The 19,896-nt window shown below is 43.1% G+C and overlaps 1 protein-coding gene across 6 annotated transcripts in view; it reads right to left on the bottom strand.

Moving 5' to 3' along the window:
• ACIN1 (apoptotic chromatin condensation inducer 1) overlaps positions 1–19,896 on the bottom strand; it is a 448,130-nt gene that overhangs the window by 93,192 nt on the left and 335,042 nt on the right. For all 6 annotated transcript variants that reach the window (XR_008400654.1, XR_008400652.1, XR_008400653.1 and 3 more), the window contains one exon: positions 14,829–14,941. Coding sequence is in view for 3 of the 6 variants with exons in the window: in XM_053702293.1 (XP_053558268.1) it covers positions 14,829–14,941 (113 nt within the window). In the remaining 3 variants the exon portion in view is untranslated. The remainder of the gene's footprint in view (positions 1–14,828; positions 14,942–19,896) is intronic.

Below are 19,896 nucleotides of genomic sequence, written 5' to 3'. Positions count from 1 at the left end.
GCTTTCACTAGGTAGTAGCGGGGTCTTTAGGAAGGAGCAGAATTTACTGAGGAAGGATTCTAAGTCCGCCGTTGAGATGTTCTCCGGGATTCCTATAAAACCGCAAGTTGTTGCGGCGGAAGTAGTCTTCCATATTCGCCATCTTGGCTTCCATAGTGTCCAGCATGTCTACCATTATTTGAGAGTTGTTAGATAGGTGAACTTGTTCCACCATGAGGTCCTCTTGTTTCTGTTCCAGAATATCTACTCTTTCTCCTATAGCCCCAATATCTTTCTTAAGATCGGCAATCGAACTTTTGAAGGTTTTGGTTAGTGAATCTTGCAAATTATTAATCCTCTGGGTGAGTGTGTCCACAATCTCTGAAGCCATGGTAGATGGCAGATCAGAAGTGCTTTGTGGATCTAGGTCTGGTGAGTCACTATCAGAGCGAGAGCTGGCCTTATTGTTTTCAGTATCAGGCGGTCGCTCTAGTTGAGGTTTGGGCTTAAAGTGGTCTGCTAACGACTTCTTATAGGCAGCTTGATTTGTAGTTTTCCTCCTAGACCCCTGCGGCATATTAGGGAGAAACAGCAGTTTACTGTACTCCAGATTCTATTAGAATAAATTGGAAGCTGATGTCCTGATGAGTACTCTATATTGGCCAAGACGATAAAATATTTGAGAGTGAGATTAACTTGAGACTATCTCATAGCTATTGGGGCCAGAAGGCTCCCTAGTATTTCCCCAGCTGCCGGACTGACAGGGCTTTACCCTCTCATTTTGTTGTAGTGGCCATCATGAAAACAGAATGTCATGCCAAACAGTGATTATGGGGCTCCCTACTGTATACTCTTTGTGGTATTCTTTATTAGTTTCACTCCTGAGGGGTACTTTATAGTAAGCTCCACTCCGTGAAAGTTGAATGGTGGAGATTGTCCCTGTTTCAGCCAGGTGTGCGTCAAAACTTTTATCTGACTTAAGAGTATGTCTCTCCTTGGGGATAATGCCACCACTGGGCTCAGCTGGGAAAAGGAAGAAGGATATGACCCGCTCTGGTGCCAGGAGCGGGAAAGGGAAGGAGAGACACTTTAGTTTGACGTCACCTCTGTTGATTAGCTGGTGTAAAAAAGTCTTGTCAGGTGGATGAAGATTATGGTAGCTGTAGCTATATATCCCCTACCCCTATGGGTGTAATAACTTCTTATGATATCTGCAAGTTGTAGATTGCACTTTGTTATATGTATCAAATCAGGTAGCTTACAGGGTATATGGAGAGAAACCTATATCGTTGTTAGCTTGCTGCTGATAGCTAGAGAGTTAAACTTGAGCCCAGGGCAATGAGGGTTAATAAGTTCAATGTCCATGCAGCAATAACACAGAAAAGAAGGAATAAACCAAGCAGCAGAGGCTAAAGCACTATGTGCCGCCACTTGAGTGTCTTGTGATATATTTATAAGTAAGTTGTCACTTGCTCACTCTAAGGGTACTGGAGAAGCTTGCCCCTAAACTATAAGAGTGTTCTTATGGTCTATTTGGGTCTCCACAAGTAAGTTGGGGCCAAAGTAATCACAGGTATAAAGGCTGCTTGTGTACTACAGGTTGCAGGGGTTAGATATGTTTAATAGATAGGCAGTCTATAAGCCCCTTTTTATTAGTCCGGTAATACGGTCCTTCTTTTAGCTCTCAGCTAGATCCTTGTCTGACTATGTTGGGACTGTGCTGTTCCGGAGCGGAGCCCCGACCCTCCGGAACAGAGTGAAGTGCAAACTGTCCTAGCCTTTAAAAACCTTTAGGTCTCTTCCCTATCCAAGCTGGGCTAAGTGAGCTGACAGGGTGTATATAAGTTGGAAGACTCTTTACCTGTCACACTCAGTGCCGTATCACGAATCTCCTTCCCGACTTTCCTTTCAGGGTATAGAGGCGCCTTCTTCCTCGCTGCGGCTCGATGACGTCACTATGTAATGGTGTGAGTTTGCGCATTTTCGGATGCCGGGCACTGAGTATGGTATAACACCCAGACACCTACAATGCCGCTTCAGCTCCCTTTGTCGCCTCGCACTTACTCCCTCAGGCAGCCGATATGTCCATATTCCGCCTGGGTATTTAGGGCAGTGCGCTCTTTGAAGTCGGCTCGGTGCGGCACACAGTCTCAGCTCCACTTACAATATGGGCTGCAACCGAGAAAATGGATAGCGATCCTCCGCTTCAGTGTTAGGATAGGTCCTCACACACTCCCCTAACTGGGGTGACTTAAGAGATCGTGGAAAAATAAAGAAAAAACAAAATTTATGCTTACCTGATCAATTTCTTTCTCTTGTGGTGTATCCAGTCCACGGGTTCATCCATTACTTGTGGGATATTCTCCTTCCCCACAGCAGAGCTGTCTATATAGCTCCTCCCCTAACTGCCACTCCCAGTCATTCGACCGAAGACAAGCAAGAAAAAAGGAGAAACTATAGGGTGCAGTGGTGACTGTAGTTTAAAAATAAAAAACACCTGCCTTAAAGTGACAGGGCGGGCCGTGGACTGGATACACCACAAGAGATAGAAATTTATCATCAGGTAAGCATAAATTTTGTTTTCTCTTGTAAGGTGTATCCAGTCCACGGGTTTATCCATTACTTGTGGGATACCAATACCAAAGCTTTAGGACACGGATGAAGTGAGGGACAAGGCAGGAACTTAAACGGAAGGCACCACTGCCTGCAAGACCTTTCTCCCAAAAATAGCCTCCGAGGAAGCAAAAGTATCAAATTTGTAGAATTTAGAAAAAGTATAAAGCGAAGACCAAGTCGCCGCCTTACAAATCTGTTCAACAGAGGCCTCATTTTTAAAAGCCCATGTGGAAGCTACCGCTCTAGTGGAATGAGCTGTAATTCTTTCAGGAGGCTGCTGGCCAGCAGTCTCATAAGCTAAACGGATTATGCTTCTCAGCCAAAAAGAAAGAGAAGATGCCGAAGCCTTTTGGCCTCTCCTCTGTCCAGAGTAGACAACAAAAAATGCAGATGTTTGACGAAAATCCTTAGTAGCTTGTAAATAAAACTTTAAAGCACGAACCACGTCAAGATTGTGTAATAGACGTTCCTTCTTTGAAGAAGGATTAGGACACAGTGATGGAACAACAATCTCCCGATTCTTATTAGATACCACCTTAGGAAGAAACCCAGGTTTGGTACGCAAAACTACCTTATCTGTATGGAAGATCAGATAAGGGGAATCACACTGAAAGGCAGATAATTCTGAAACTCTTCGGGCCGAAGAGATAGCTACCAAAAACAGAACTTTCCATGATAGAAGTTTGATATCTATGGAATGCAGAGGTTCAAACGGAACCCCTTGAAGAACTTTAAGAACTAAATTTAAACTCCATGGCGGAGCAACAGGTTTAAACACAGGCTTGATTCTAACTAAAGCCTAACAAAACGCCTGAACGTCTGGAACATCTGCCAGACGCTTGTGCAGAAGAATAGACAGAGCAGAAATCTGTCCCTTTAAAGAACTAGCTGACAATCCCTTCTCCAATCCTTCTTGGAGAAAGGATAATATCCTAGGAATCCTGACTTTACTCCATGAGTAACCCTTGGATTCACACCAATGAAGATATTTACACCATATCTTAAGATAGATTTTACTGGTGACAGGCTTTCGAGCCTGAATTAAGGTATCAATGACCGACTCAGAGAAACCACGTTTTGATAAAATCAAGCGTTCAATCTCCAAGCAGTCAGCCGCAGAGAAATTAGATTTGGATGTTTGAATGGACCTTGGAGTAGAAGGTCCTGCCTCAGCAGCAGAGTCCATGGTGGAAGGGATAACATCTCCACCAGATCTGCATACCAAGTCCTGCGTTGCCACGCAGGTGCTATCAAAATCACTGAAGCTCTCTCCTGCTTGATCTTGGCAATCAGACGAGGGAGGAGAGGAAATGGAGGGAACACATAAGCCTTGAACTGGACCCGTAACAGGGAAGCTTGGCGTTCTGACGAGACGCCATCAGATCCACTTCTGGTTTGCCCCATAGTTGAATCAGCTGGGCAAATACCTCCGGATGGAGCTCCCACTCCCCCGGATGAAAAGTCTGCCGACCTAGAAAATCCGCCTCCCAGTTCTCTACTCCTGGGATATGGATAGCTGAGAGATGGCAAGAGTGAACCTCTGCCCATAGAATTATCTTTGAAACCTCCAACATTGCCAGGGGGCTTCTTGTCCCCCCCCGATGGTTGATATAGGCTACAGTCGTGATATTGTCCGACTGAAATCTGATGAACCAGACCGCAGCTAATTGAGGCCAAGCCTGAAGAGCATTGAATATCGCTCTCAGTTCCAGAATGTTTATCGGAAGGAGGGCTTCCTCCTGAGTCCACGAACCCTGAGCCTTCAGGGAGTTCCAGACTGCGCCCCAGCCTAGAAGGCTGGCATCTGTCGTGACTATAGTCCACTCTGGCCTGCGGAAACTCATTCCCCTGGACAGATGGACCCGAGAGAACCACCAGAGAAGAGAATCCCTGGTCTCTTGATCCAGATTTAGCAGAGGGGACAAATCTGTGTAATCCCCATTCCACTGATTGAGCATGCAAAGTTGCAGTGGACTGAGATGTAGGCGGGCAAACAGAACTATGTCCATTGCTGCTACCATTAGGCCGATTACTTCCATACACTGAGCCACTGATGGCCGAGAAGTGGAATGAAGAGCACGGCAGGAAGTTAGAAGCTTTGATAACCTGACCTCTGTCAGAAAAATTTTCATTTCTACTGAATCTATCAGTGTTCCTAGGAAGAAAACTCTTGTGAGAGGGGAGAGAGAACTCTTTTCTTCGTTCACCTTCCACCCGTGAGACCTCAGAAAGGTCAGAACAATGTCCGTATGGGACTTGGCGATTTGAAAAGTCGACGCCTGTATCAGAATGTCGTCTAGGTAAGGAGCCACCGCTATGCCCCGTGGCCTTAGAACCTTTGTAAAGATTCTTGGTGCCGTGGCTAACCCAAAGGGAGGAGCCACAAACTGGTAATGCCTGTCTAAGAAGGCGAACCTGAGGAACTGATGATGATCTCTGTGAATCGGAATGTGGAGATAAGCATCCTTTAAGTCCACGGTAGTCATATATTGCCCTCCTGGATCATAGGGAGGATGGTTCGGATAGTCTCCATCTTGAAGAATGGGACCCTGAGAAATTTGTTTAGGATCTTGAGATCCAAGATTGGTCTGAAAGTTCCCTCTTTTGTGGGAACTATAAACAGATTTGAATAGAAGCCCTGCCCCTGTTCCTCCCTTGGAACTGGGTGGATCACTCCCATAACCAGCAGGTCTTTAACACAACATAAGAATGTCTCTCTCTTTATCTGGTTTACAGATAATTGTGAGAGATGAAATCTCCCCTTTGGAGATGAAGCTTTGAAGTCCAGAAGATATCCCTAGGAAACAATCTCTAATGCCCAGGGATCCTGGACGTCTCTTGCCCAAGCATGGGCGGAGAGAGAGTCTGCCCCCCACTAGATCCAGTCCCGGATCGGGGGCTACTCCTTCATGCTGTCTTAGAGGCAGCCGCAGGTTTCTTGGCCTGCATCCCCTTATTCCAAGCCTGGTTAGGTCTCCAGACTGGTTTGGACTGGGCGAAATTTCCCTCTTGTTTTGCATTAGAGGAAACTGAAGCTGCGCCACTCTTGAAGTTTCGAAAGGAACGAAAATTATTCTGTTTGGTCCTTAACTTATTGGACCTATCCTGAGGAAGGGCGTGACCTTTTCCTCCAGTAATATCAGAAATGATCTCCTTCCGACCGGGCCCGAATAGGGTCTGTCCCTTGAAGGGGATGTTAAGAAGCTTAGACTTTGAAGTAACGTCTGCTGACCAGGACTTAAGCCATAGCGCCCTACGCGCCAAAATGGCAAAACCTGAATTCTTAGCCGTTAGCTTGGCTAAATGAAAAATGGCGTCAGAAATAAAGGAGTTAGCTAACTTAAGAGCTTTAATCCTGTCTAGAATATCGTCTAACGGGGCCTCCAACTGTAGAGCCTCCCCAAGAGACTCAAACCAAAAAGCCGCTGCAGCAGTAACCGGGGCAATGCATGCAAGAGGCTGGAGAATAAAACCTTGATGTATAAAAATTTTCTTAAGGAGACCCTCCAATTTTTTATCCATAGGATCTAGGAAAGCACAACTGTCCTCGACGGGGATAGTTGTACGCTTAGCTAGGGTGGAGACTGCTCCCTCCACCTTAGGAACCGTCTGCCCGTATGGTGGCATCTATGGGAAACATCTTTTTAAAAGCAGGAGGGGAGAGAACGGCACACCTGGTCTATCCCATTCCTTAGTAATAATTTCCGAAAACCTCTTAGGGACTGGAAAAACATCGGTGTAAACAGGTACTGCAAAGTATTTGTACATTTTACACAATTTCTCTGGAACCACAATGGGGTCACAGTCATCCAGAGTCGCTAAAACCTCCCTAAGCAATAAGCGGAGGTGTTCAAGCTTAAATTTAAACGCTGTCATTTCAGAATCAGACTGAAGTAACGCCTTCCCTGAGTCTGAAATGTCACCCACAGATAGAAGCTCACCTGCCTCGGCTTCTGAGCATTGTGAGGGTATATCGGACACAGGCAATAAAGCGTCAGAAAGCTCTGTATTAATTCTAGCCCCAGAGCTGTCTCGCTTTCCTTGTAGCCCTGGCAGTTTGGAGAATACCTCTGTGAGGGTAGCATTCATAACTGCCGCCATGTCCTGTAAGGTAAAAGAATTAGACGCGCTAGATGTACTTGGCGTCACTTGAGCGGGAGTTATAGGTTCTGACACATGGGGAGAGTTAGATGGCATAATCTCCCTCTTTTTAGTCAGAGAATCCCCTGGAGATAAATCTTTAAGTGCCATAATATGGTCTTTATAGTTTATAGAAATTTCAGTACATTTGGTACACATTCTAAGAGGGGGTTCCACAATGGCTTCCAAACATATTGAACAAGGAGTTTCCTCTATGTCAGACATGTTTAACAGACTAGTAATGAGACAAGCAAGCTTGGAAAACACTTTAATAAAGGTGAAACAGCAATTAAACAAAAACGTTACTGTGCCTTTAAGAGAAAAAAACTAGCACTTAAACTGCAAAACAGTGAAAAAATACAATAAAATCTGAAATTTTTACAGTGTGAATAAGGGACTAAAGCAGCATTGCACCCACTTGCAAATAGATGATTAACCCCTTAGGCCCCAAGCCAGATTGAAAAACGTTAAAAAACGTTAAAAATCAATTGAGCACGATGCCACAGCTCTGCTAAGGCTCCTACCTGCCCATAAAAACGATTTTGTGCAGAAATAACCCCTTTGAAATGGTTCTCAGATGCCAGGGGACTCTTCTAGGGAAGCTGGAAGTCTCAGTCTGAATTAAAACTGCACTGTTAAAATAGGCCCCTCCCACTATGTACTGGATGTCAGAGGGGCCTTAAGAAAATACTCCTGGGAGTATCTGACTAGCCATGTGGAAACTAGGCCCCAAATAAAGACTTATCACCCTCAGAGAAAAAAAGTCCTATTTTTTAAATCATGTAAACATTTTGTCACTAAGCAATATGAATATTAACATGAGTATTACCCTGTTATGTAAGCATGATCCCAGTTGCTGTTAAATCACTGCATCAGGCTTACCTCAAATACACAAGGCTCTGTCAGCATTTTCTAGAACTTATTCCTCTCTCTAGAAATAAAAATACTGAACATACCTCAAAGCAGGTAATCTGCAGGCCGTTCCCCCAACTGAAGTTTTCCCATATTCATCAGTTATGTGTGAGAACAGCAATGGACCTTAGTTACAAACCGCTAAGATCATCAAATCTCCAGGCAGAACTCTTCTTCTAATTTCTGCCTGAGAGAAAAACAGTACAACGCTGGTACCGTTTAAATATAACAAACTCTTGATTGAAGGTAAAACTACACTAAGTCACCACATATCTCTTGATACTTCCTTTCTTGTCGAGAGTTGCAAGAGAATGACTGGGAGTGGCAGTTAGGGGAGGAGCTATATAGACAGCTCTGCTGTGGGTGTCCTCTTGCAACTTCCTGTTGGGAAGGAGAATATCCCACAAGTAATGGATGAACCCGTGGACTGGATACACCTTACAAGAGAAAAGGCTTTTAAAAACGTGAATATAATGAAATTATGCAGGAGCTCTGACAAGTTGCTTCTGCTCAGTTCTTAGGCTAGCTCCGCCCCCCCATGAAAACAGAATTTATGTTTACCTGATAAATTACTTTCTCCAACGGTGTGTCCGGTCCACGGCGTCATCCTTACTTGTGGGATATTCTCTTCCCCAACAGGAAATGGCAAAGAGCCCAGCAAAGCTGGTCACATGATCCCTCCTAGGCTCCGCCTACCCCAGTCATTCGACCGACGTAAAGGAGGAATATTTGCATAGGAGAAACCATATGTTACCGTGGTGACTGTAGTTAAAGAAAATAAATTATCAGACCTGATTAAAAAAACCAGGGCGGGCCGTGGACCGGACACACCGTTGGAGAAAGTAATTTATCAGGTAAACATAAATTCTGTTTTCTCCAACATAGGTGTGTCCGGTCCACGGCGTCATCCTTACTTGTGGGAACCAATACCAAAGCTTTAGGACACGGATGAAGGGAGGGAGCAAATCAGGTCACCTAAATGGAAGGCACCACGGCTTGCAAAACCTTTCTCCCAAAAATAGCCTCAGAAGAAGCAAAAGTATCAAATTTGTAAAATTTAGAAAAAGTGTGCAGTGAAGACCAAGTCGCTGCCTTACATATCTGATCAACAGAAGCCTCGATCTTGAAGGCCCATGTGGAAGCCACAGCCCTAGTGGAGTGAGCTGTGATTCTTTCAGGAGGCTGCCGTCCGGCAGTCTCATAAGCCAATCGGATAATGCTTTTAATCCAGAAGGAGAGAGAGGTAGAAGTTGCTTTTTGACCTCTCCGTTTACCAGAATAAACAACAAACAAAGCCAAAGTTTGTCTGAAAACCTTAGTAGCTGCTAAGTAAAATTTGAGAGCACGAACTACATCCAAGTTGTGCAACAAACGTTCCTTCTTTGAAACTGGATTAGGACACAAAGAAGGCACAACTATCTCCTGGTTAATGTCTTTGTTAGAAACAACTTTTGGAAGAAAACCAGGTTTAGTACGCAAAACCACCTTATCTGCATGGAACACCAGATAAGGAGAAGAACACTGCAGAGCAGATAATTCTGAAACTCTTCTAGCAGAAGAAATTGCAACCAAAAACAAAACTTTCCAAGATAATAACTTAATATCAACGGAATGTAAGGGTTCAAACGGAACCCCCTGAAGAACTGAAAGAACTAGGTTGAGACTCCAAGGAGGAGTCAAAATTTTGTAAACAGGCTTGATTCTAACCAGAGCCTGAACAAAGGCTAGAACATCTGGCACAGCTGCCAGCTTTTTGTGAAGTAACACAGACAAGGCAGAAATCTGTCCCATCAAGGAACTTGCAGATAATCCTTTTTCCAATCCTTCTCGAAGGAAGGATAGACTCTTAGGAATCTTAACCTTGTCCCAAGGGAATCCTGCAGATTCACACCAACAGATATACCAAATTATGTGGTAACTTTCTGGTTACAGGCTTTCAGGCCTGAACAAGAGTATTAATGACAGAATCTGAGAACCCTCGCTTTGATAAGATCAAGCGTTCAATCTCCAAGCAGTCAGCTGGAGTGGGTCGAACGGACCTAGAACAAGAAGGTCTCGTCTCAAAGGTAGCTTCCATGGTGGAGCCGATGACATATTCACCAGATCTGTATACCAAGTCCTGCGTGGCCACGCAGGAGCTATCAAAATCACCGACGCCCTCTCCTGATTGATCCTGGCTACCAGCCTGGGGATGAGAGGAAACGGCGGGAACACATAAGCTAGTTTGAAGGTCCAAGGTGCTACTAGTGCATCCACTAGAGCCGCCTTGGGATCCCTGGATCTGTACCCGTAGTAAGGAACTCTGAAGTTCTGACGAGAGGCCATCAGATCCATGTCTGGAATGCCCCACGGTTGAGTGACTTGGGCAAAGATTTCCGGATGGAGTTCCCACTCCCCCGGATGCAATGTCTGACGACTCAGAAAATCCGCTTCCCAATTTTCCACTCCTGGGATGTGGATAGCAGACAGGTGGCAGGAGTGAGACTCCGCCCATAGAATGATTTTGGTCACTTCGTCCATCGCTAGGGAACTCCTTGTTCCCCCCTGATGGTTGATGTATGAACTTGGCCCTCGCTAGCTGAGGCCAAGCTTTGAGAGCATTGAATATCGCTCTCAGTTCCAGAATATTTATCGGTAGAAGAGATTCTACCCGAGACCAAAGACCCTGAGCTTTCAGGGATCCCCAGACCGCGCCCCAGCCCATCAGACTGGCGTCGGTCGTGACAATGACCCACTCTGGTCTGCGGAAGGTCATCCCTTGTGACAGGTTGTCCAGGGACAGCCACCAACGGAATGAGTCTCTGGTCCTCTGATTTACTTGTATCTTCGGAGATAAGTCTGAATAGTCCCCATTCCACTGACTGAGCAGGAACAGTTGTAATGGTCTTAGATGAATGCGCACAAAAGGAACTATGTCCATTGCCGCTACCATCAACCTATCACTTCCATGCACTGCGCTATGGAAGGAAGAGGAACGGAATGAAGTATCCGACAAGAGTCTAGAAGTTTTGTTTTTCTGGCTTCTGTCAGAAAAATCCTCATTTCTAAGGAGTCTATTATAGTTCCCAAGAAGGGAACCCTCGTTGACGGAGATAGAGAACTCTTTTCCACGTTCACTTTCCATCCGTGAGATCTGAGAAAGGCCAGGACAACGTCCGTGTGAGCCTTTACTTGAGGAAGGGACGACGCACGAATCAGAATGTCGTCCAAGTAAGGTACTACAGCAATGCCCCTTGGTCTTAGCACCGCCAGAAGGGACCCTAGTACCTATGAGAAAATCCTAGGAGCAGTGGCTAATCCGAAAGAAAACGCCACGAACTGGAAATGCTTGTCCAGGAATTCAAACCTTAGGAACCGATGATGTTCCTTGTGGATAGGAATATGTAGATACGCATCCTTGAAATCCACCTTGGTCATGAAATGACCTTCCTGGATGGAAGGAAGAAGTGTTCGAATGGTTTCCATCTTGAACGATGGAACCTTGAGAAACTTGTTCAAGATCTTGAGATCTAAGATTGGTCTGAACGTTCCCTCTATTTTTGGGAACTATGAACAGATTGGAGTAGAACCCCATCCCTTGTTCTCCTAATGGAACAGGATGAATCACTCCCATTTTTAGCAGGTCTTCTACCCAATGTAAGAATGCCTGTCTTCTTATGTGGTCTGAAGACAACTGAGACCTGTGGAACCTCCCCCTTGGAGGAAGCCCCTTGAACTCCAGAGAATAACCTTGGGAGACTATTTCTAGCGCCCAAGGGTCCAGAACCTCTCTTGCCCCAGCCTGAGCGAAGAGAGAGAGTCTGCCCCCCACCAGATCCGGTCCCGGATCGGGGGCCCGCATTTCATGCTGTCTTGGTAGCAGTGGCAGGTTTCCTGGCCTGCTTTCCTTTGTTCCAGCCTTGCATAGGTCTCCAGGCTGGATTGGCTTGAGAAGTATTACCTTCCTGCTTAGAGGACGTAGCCCTTGGGGCTGATCCGTTTCTGCGAAAGGGACGAAACTTAGGTTTATTTTTGGTCTTGAAAAGACCTATCCTGAGGAAGGGCGTGGCCCTTGCCCCCAGTGATATCAAAGATAATCTCTTTCAAGTCAGGGCCAAAGAGTGTTTTCCCCTTGAAAGGAATGTCAAGCAATTTGTTCTTGGAAGACGCATCCGCTGCCCAAGATTTTAACCAAAGCGCTCTGCGCCACAATAGCAAACCCAGAATTTTTTCGCCGCTAACCTAGCCAATTGCAAGGTGGCGTCTAGGGTGAAAGAATTAGCCAATTTAAGAGCACGAATTCTGTCCATAATCTCCTTATAAGAAGAAGAATTACTAATAATCGCCTTTCCTAGCTCAAACTAGAAACACGCGGCTGCAGTGACAGGGACAATGCATGCAATTGGTTGTAGAAGGGAACCTTGCTGAACAAACATCTTTAGCAGACCTTCTAATTTTTTATCCATAGGATCTTGGAAAGCACAACTATCTTCTATGGGTATAGTGGCGCGCTTGTGTAGAGTAGAAACCGCCCCCTCGACCTTGGGGACTGTCTGCCATCAGTCCTTTCTGGTGTCGACTATAGGAAAACAATTTTATAAATATGGGGGGAGGTACTAAAGGTATACCGGGCCTGTCCCATTCTGTACTAACAATGTACGCCACCCGCTTGGATATAGGAAAAGCTTCGGGGGGCCCCGGGGCCTCTAAGAACTTTTCCATTTTACATAGTGGTTCTGGAATGACCAGATAATCACAATCATCCAAATTGGATAACACCTCCTTAAGCAGAGCGCGGAGATGTTCCAACTTAAATTTAAAAGTAATCACATCAGGTTCAGCTTGTTGAGAAATGTTTCCTGAATCTGAAATTTCTCCCTCAGACAAAACCTCCCTGGCCCCCTCAGACTGGTGTAGGGGCCCTTCAGAAACCATATCATCAGCGCTCTCATGCTCTACAGAATTTTCTAAAACAGAGCAGTCGCGCTTTCACTGATAAGTGGGCATATTGGCTAAAATGTTTTTGATAGAATTATCCATTACAGCCGTTAAATGTTGCATAGTAAGGAGTATTGGCGCACTAGATGTACTAGGGGCCTCCTGTATGGGCAAGACTGGTGTAGACGAAGGAGGGGATGATGCAGTACCATGCTTACTCCCCTCACTTGAGGAATCATCTTGGGCATCATTTTTACTAAATTTTTTTATGACATAAAATACATATAGTTAAATGAGAAGGAACCTTGGTTTCCCCACAGTCAGAACACAATCTATCTGGTAGTTCAGACATGATAAACAGGCATAAACTTGATAACAAAGCACAAAAAACGTTTTAAAATAAAACCGTTACTGTCACTTTAAATTTTAAACTAAACACACTTTATTACTGCAATTGCGAAAAAGTATGAAGGAATTGTTCAAAATTCACCAAAATTTCACCACAGAGTCTTAAAGCCTTAAAAGTATTGCACACCAAATTTGGAAGCTTTAACCCTTAAAATAACGGAACCGGAGCCGTTTTTATATTTAACCCCTTTACAGTCCCTGGAATCTGCTTTGCTGAGACCCAACCAAGCCCAAAGGGGAATACGATACCAAATGATGCCTTCAGAAAGACCTTTCTATGTATCAGAGCTCCACACACATGCAGCTGCATGCCATGCTGTCCTCAAAAACAAGTGCGCCATACCGGCGCGAAAATGAGACTCTGCCTATGCTTTGGGAAAGCCCCTAAAGAATAAGGTGTCTAAAACAGTGCCTGCCGATATTATTATATCAAAATACCCAGATAAAATGATTCCTCAAGGCTAAATATGTGTTAATAATCAATCGATTTAGCCCAGAAAAAGTCTACAGTTTAAATAAGCCCTTGTGAAGCCCTTATTTACAATCGTAATAAACATGGCTTACCGGATCCCATAGGGAAAATGACAGCTTCCAGCATTACATCGTCTTGTTAGAATGTGTCATACCTCAAGCAGCAAGGGACTGCAAACTGTTCCCCCAACTGAAGTTAATTGCTCTCAACAGTCCTGTGTGGAACAGCCATGGATTTTAGTTACGGTTGCTAAAATCATTTTCCTCATACAAACAGAATTCTTCATCTCTTTTCTGTTTCTGAGTAAATAGTACGTACCAGCACTATTTGAAAATAACAAACTCTTGATTGAATAATGAAAAACTACAGTTAAACACTAAAAAACTCTAAGCCATCTCCGTGGAGATGTTGCCTGTACAACGGCAAAGAGAATGACTGGGGTAGGCGGAGCCTAGGAGGGATCATGTGACCAGCTTTGCTGGGCTCTTTGCCATTTCCTGTTGGGGAAGAGAATATCCCACAAGTAAGGATGACGCCGTGGACCGGACACACCTATGTTGGAGAAAGTTTAATTTTGACTTTATTGTCCCTTTAAATAGTTGAATCCTTTTATTCTTCACTCTGAAGAAAATGTTACCATATATGAATGTCTTTCTTTCTGAAAGCAATGTTGTCAAGCAGAAAAAATATGCATATTTCTACACATCTGACCTGTTATGGAGCAGTGTATGCTTTTCATATTACTAAGCAGGGCAATATAAGTTGGACTAGCTGTATATTCCTGACATGCTATGACATGTCATGGAGTTGTTAATGATATTTAATTGAGGATTCTTTTTATGTATGACCCATTACTGAGCAGGACAGTTGTATACTTTCTGTGTATAACCTCTTATTGAGCAGGGTGGGTGATCAAGCTGTTATTGAGACGCACAAATGGAACTCTTTGTATTTAAGCTTCTAAAGAGCATACAAGCTGTATTCTTTGTTGGGACTTTTACTGGGTAAAACACCTGCATTTCTTGTGCCTGTTCTGTTTTCTAGAAGGAAATCTTGAATCATTCTATTGAGCACGATAGTTGTATTCCTAATGTTTGACTTGTTTTAGTGAAGATAGCGGTGTTTTGTGTGCTTGACCAGCCCCTGTACAGCTGCATTTCTGTTTGTTCTGGTCTTATAATTCTGCATGTTTAACAGATATATTTGTGTTTAATAAATGATTGAGCAGGACATCGCATTTCCTTACTTTTAGCCTGTAAATGAGTAGAACAGCTGTATTATTTGTGTCTAACATACTACTGAGGCTACTGACTGTATCCATGTGTAGTCCTGGTGCTGATTAGAAGTGATGTATAAACAAAAACAAACAAAAAAATCCACTTACACTTTGCTGTCTCCTGGACTTGTCTCCTCTCCAATCTTCTGCTCCATGGAGGCTGGATTTTTTTGGTCCTGATCTTCAGACTCTGGTTCTATTTTCATTGTCTTAGAATGTTCCTAACAGGTAGTTTAGAAAAGGAGAATGAGGAAATTATGTAAGAAATTAGAATGGGGAAACAGGGAGGGAGATACAGATTATAGGTTCTTATTTAGCACACAGACAATAACATTTATTAAGGGTACTCTTCAGGGTCCCATCAATATTAAAGGGCCCCTTTTACATTGAACTGAAGAATAATGAAAACATATTTTTTTGTACCTGTCATTCAGTAATTTCTTACATTTCTAAGAGAAAGCAGAACATTTTTTAAATATCATGGCACCACTTTGAAAAAGGTAGAAACTTTAAATTCTTGAACAAAAGACCTATTCTACTCTCAACAACTAATTTCTATTTCCAGTTTTATTGTTTAGTCAAGCAAAGAGAGAGCGTAGAACATATAAAAAACAAGAGAAAACTATAAAAGGGAGGATTAAACAGGGAATATAAAATCAAATTTCTCTCACATTTATTTTGATAGCACATGAAAACAGGAGATAATTCATTACCGTTGGCTTAGTATCAAAGTAGTGTAAAATCATCATAAGAGATTATATAACAATCTGGGGACAAAACAGGGCAAGAAGATTGCCATGGAAAGATAGAACTTTTATTTTATTTGTATTACTCCCAATAAATAATTACATCCACATTACATATCCTGGTAACATGGTCTGTAAAATGAAAAGTATTAAAAAAAAAATCACTCTTCAAAAGTTGCTGTGGGAAGATAGGACAGATGGTTCCTACACAAAGGTGATCTTTCACAACATGTTAAAAAAGGTGGTTTAGGTAGTTTAGGGAGACTAGAAACCTGGGGAGCTTAAAATGTATTTTATAACCTGAAAAAATAACCTTACAAACAAACCTATTTATAACAGAGATTAGAGTTAAAGCAAGCTGAAAGTTTAGGCAGATTCCTGATGAGGAGGTTTAACTTTTGAACCAAACTAGCAAAATCATTAGATGCAGTTCTGTGGCATCATCAGTTGGTTAGCCCTAGCTCTTGCTGAGCTTCAAAAATGGGGCATCATAGATAGAATATTAATGAGTTAAAGCTTATGTAAAACTTCATCATGTGAATAAAAGTCCTGCTGGAGCAACTCCATGATCTGTGTATTGAGAGCTATTAACAAGTAAAGCTGCCACACTGGGTGAGTAGAGCTTGCATAAATTATATGCTATTTTTGGGCTGTCACTGCCCAAGAGAGGAACGTAGCTTGAGTTTTGGATCAGCATAGAAGGCCTGCAGAAGCCTATAACTGAACACAAGATTATATAACACTAAGGAAAAATGTCCAGTGGTTGAGGAACAAGAAAGGCTGTGAAGCACCATGTGTAAAAAGCAGAAAAGTGTCAACTGTGTTGGTCGTGAGATATTGTATAATACTACATATAAACATAATTTCAGCGCAACTAAGTAAACACAAACTCTGAATATAAATAGCTGGGTAACACCTTAAATCTTAAAGAGTACCCTCAGACACATATACTAGTGAAGATGTACCCTCCACCAAATATAACAAGATGGAGGGTACATCTTCACTAGTATAAGAGTCTAAGGGTACTGCCATTATATGTGTGGGACGATGATTGCTTTGCGCTACATTACACTTTGACTGATGCTCTGGGTGTGGGGCGTGGTCGGAACATACTTACATATCCATTGACAAATCTGGTAGGTGGGTGTGGTACACTAGTAACCATCAGGTGTGTTGTTTTGATAGCCATGCTTGCTCATGTTGTAATAGTAATTATGGTTATGCACGCAGATACGGCTCATTGATACAGAGAGAATATATACCCTTTTATGTGCAACACTTAGCACTTTGAACACGTAGATCATGTCTAATGCATTTTGTTTTTCACATATCACACATCTATTACTGAGCCCATTTTTGCACACGGTTGTTCTCTCTTTTGCACATGGCTATCTCTGATTGGTAGTCCAGAGGGGGAGGGTCACACAGGCCTATAAATGTTTGTAATTTTTCACTTGATGGTTGTCAGAAGAAGGGATGTCTGTGGTCCTGAAACGTCACAATAAAGAGGATTGTCACTGTTGACTAAAGTCCAGCGAGTGCTTCTTTACAGATCTTTTATATACCTTGCAATAGCACCCTGGCAGTTGAAGTTGGTAAAGTAGTAAATTCCAGGGCTCAACATCTATGGGAAGGAAATGTTGGAAAGCTCACAGATTTTGACGACAGATAAGAACCCTAGGCCCAGCAAGTCGGCCCAATATTTCCTAAAAGTATAAAAACTTATCTAGTTCGTAGGACAGCCTTATGCTTACCCCAGGTATTCTTAAAGTCCCCGGTTATCTGTGCTACAAAGAATACATGCAGTAGTGGAGGGATAGTGAAGTGGCAGAAGCGTGAGGAATCTCTTATTAAGTAGTTTAAGTTCTTAGCCTTTCTCCAAATGGTGGCTTGATATTAGCCCAATAGTAATGGATAATTTTCTGATTCAAGTTCAGTAATAATAAATATGAATCAAAATTATCCTAGCCACTTTGTTCAGACATCACTACTTCAAGAAGCATAAGGAAGTAATGTTTATTACACTTAATAGCCTTAAAAACATAAATTATGTTTACCAGATAATTTAATTTTCTTCTGTATAAGGTGAGTCCATAGCATCATTCCTTACCGCTGGGAAATACTTAACCTGGCCACCAGGAGGAGGCAAAGACACCCCAGCCAAAGGCTTAAATACCTCTCTCACTTCCCCTATCCCCCAGTCATTCTGCAGAGGGAACAAGGAATAGTAGGAGAAATATCAGGGTATAAATGGTGCCAGAAGAAAATAAAATTTAAAGGGCTGCCCATCGGAGAACATGGGTGGGGGCCGTGGACTCTCCTTATACAAAAGGAAAACATAACTTATGCTTACCTGATAAATTTATTTATATCCAGATATGGTGAGTCCACGGAATCATCAATTACTAGTGGGAATATCACTCCTGGCCAGCAGGAGGAGGCAAAGAGCACTACAGAAAAGCTGCTATATATGTCACTTCCCTTATCTAAAGCCCCCAGTCATTCAGCCAAAGGGAAAATAACACACAGTTGTAGAGGTGCCTGAGGTTTTAGTAAAAATAACTGTCTTAAAACCAAGGGTGGGCCGTGGACTCACCATATCCGGAAAGAAATACATTTATTAGGTAAGCATAAATTATGTTTTCTTTCCTAAGATATGGTGAGTTCACGGAATCATTAATTACTAGTGGGAACCAATACCCAAGCTAGAGGACACAGATGATTAGGGAGGGACAACACAGGTAACCTAAACAGAAGGCACCACTGCTTGAAGACCCCCAAAAGAAGCCTCAACCGAGACAAAGAAACACATTTGTAAAATTTGGGAAAGAAAAACTAAGTGACGGACTTGCAAATCTATTCCACAGAAGCTTCATTTTGAAAGCCCAAAAAGAAGAGACAGCCCTCGAATAATGAGCCATAACTCTCTCAGGAAACTGCAGCCCCGCAGTCTGAAAAGCACATGAAGTAAACTTCTCAACCAGAAAAAAAAAGAGAAGTAGCAGTAGTTTTCTAATACAGAGAAAACAAACAAAAACAGAAGCCTGCACAACATCCAAATTGTGCAAACAAGTACCTCAAAAAATAAGAATAAGGACACAGAGAGGGAACAACAACATTTCCACTTAGGATAAAAAAACGCCTTATCCGAAAAGATAAAACGAATCACACTGCAAAGCTCAGAGTACCTGAACTCTCCAAGCAGAAAATATAATAATAAAGAAAATTCCAAGAAAAAGAGTTAAAATCTTATGGAATGCTAAGGCTCAAATTGAGCCTGCTGCAAAAACCTTAAAACAAAGGTAAAGCTCCAAGAAAGCAACAGACTTCAACAGGCCTGCTACTAACTAGGTTCTGACAAAAGTATACACGTCTGGCATATCAGTAAAAGATAACGCAGAAAACTGACCCTTCAGAGAACTGACTGACAAACCGTCCTCCAGACTGACTTGGAGAAGGGCAAAACCCCTAGGAATCCTGACCCTACTTCCAAGAGAAGTCCATGGATTCACACCAATCAGGGAATTTACGCTATACCTTATGGAAAAAGAAACTAGTAACAGACCTGTGAGCCTGAATTTATAGTCTCAACCACGTTTAGACATAACTAAGCAGTTAATCTCCCAGCAGAAACCTTCAGAGAAAAAGAAGTTGTATGAAAGAAAAGACCCTGAACTAGAAGCTCCTTCCACATTGACAACCACCAAGGTGGAAAAAATACATCCCTGCTAGGTCTGAAACCAGATCCTGCAAAACTATGCAGGAACTTATAACAATACTGATGCTCACTTCCATTTGATACGAGCAAAGACTCGTGGAGGAGAGCCATCAGACTGAAATCCCAAAGAACCGCCAGGGAATTTAGCAGAGCAGCCTGCTAATCTCTGACCCTAAACATAACCTGGAAACTTGGCGTACTGATATCTCCAACTCCAGCACCCCCCATGTTAACCTGAGTTAACCTGGAGAACACCTCCGGGAAAACAAACTTCCGGGATGAAAAAACTAACAGCTCAAGAAGTCCGCTCCCCATATACACTGAAATGTGAATAGTGGATAAACTAGAATGTGAGCGTCCTCCCACTGAACAATCCACGCCAATCATGGCAAAGGAACTTCAGGGTCCTCCCAGGTGGTTAATGTAAACCACTGAGAAGAAATAGCAACTATAACCTAAAAAAACGGATAGAACAACTGAGGCCAAGCGGTCAGAGCATTGTAGATCACACTCCAAGATGGAGATGTGGAGAGCAAGCTCCTCCCAAGTCCATAGTCACCAGCCCAACAGGCTAGCGACCGTGACTATTACTCAGAAAGGTCCCCGGAAGAATGCGCCCCAAGACAAATGCTCCTGAGAACTCCAAAAGACTCTGGAGAATGCGGGTAGCGATCCCACTACCTTTTGAAAGCAAAGCGAGTGCTCTACCACT

The sequence above is a fragment of the Bombina bombina genome, chromosome 2, assembly GCF_027579735.1.
Source record: "Bombina bombina isolate aBomBom1 chromosome 2, aBomBom1.pri, whole genome shotgun sequence".
In the NCBI taxonomy this organism is placed as follows: domain Eukaryota; kingdom Metazoa; phylum Chordata; class Amphibia; order Anura; family Bombinatoridae; genus Bombina; species Bombina bombina.
The sequence above is the reverse complement of the archived record's forward strand: the minus strand, read 5'-3'. Positions and strand labels throughout refer to the sequence as shown.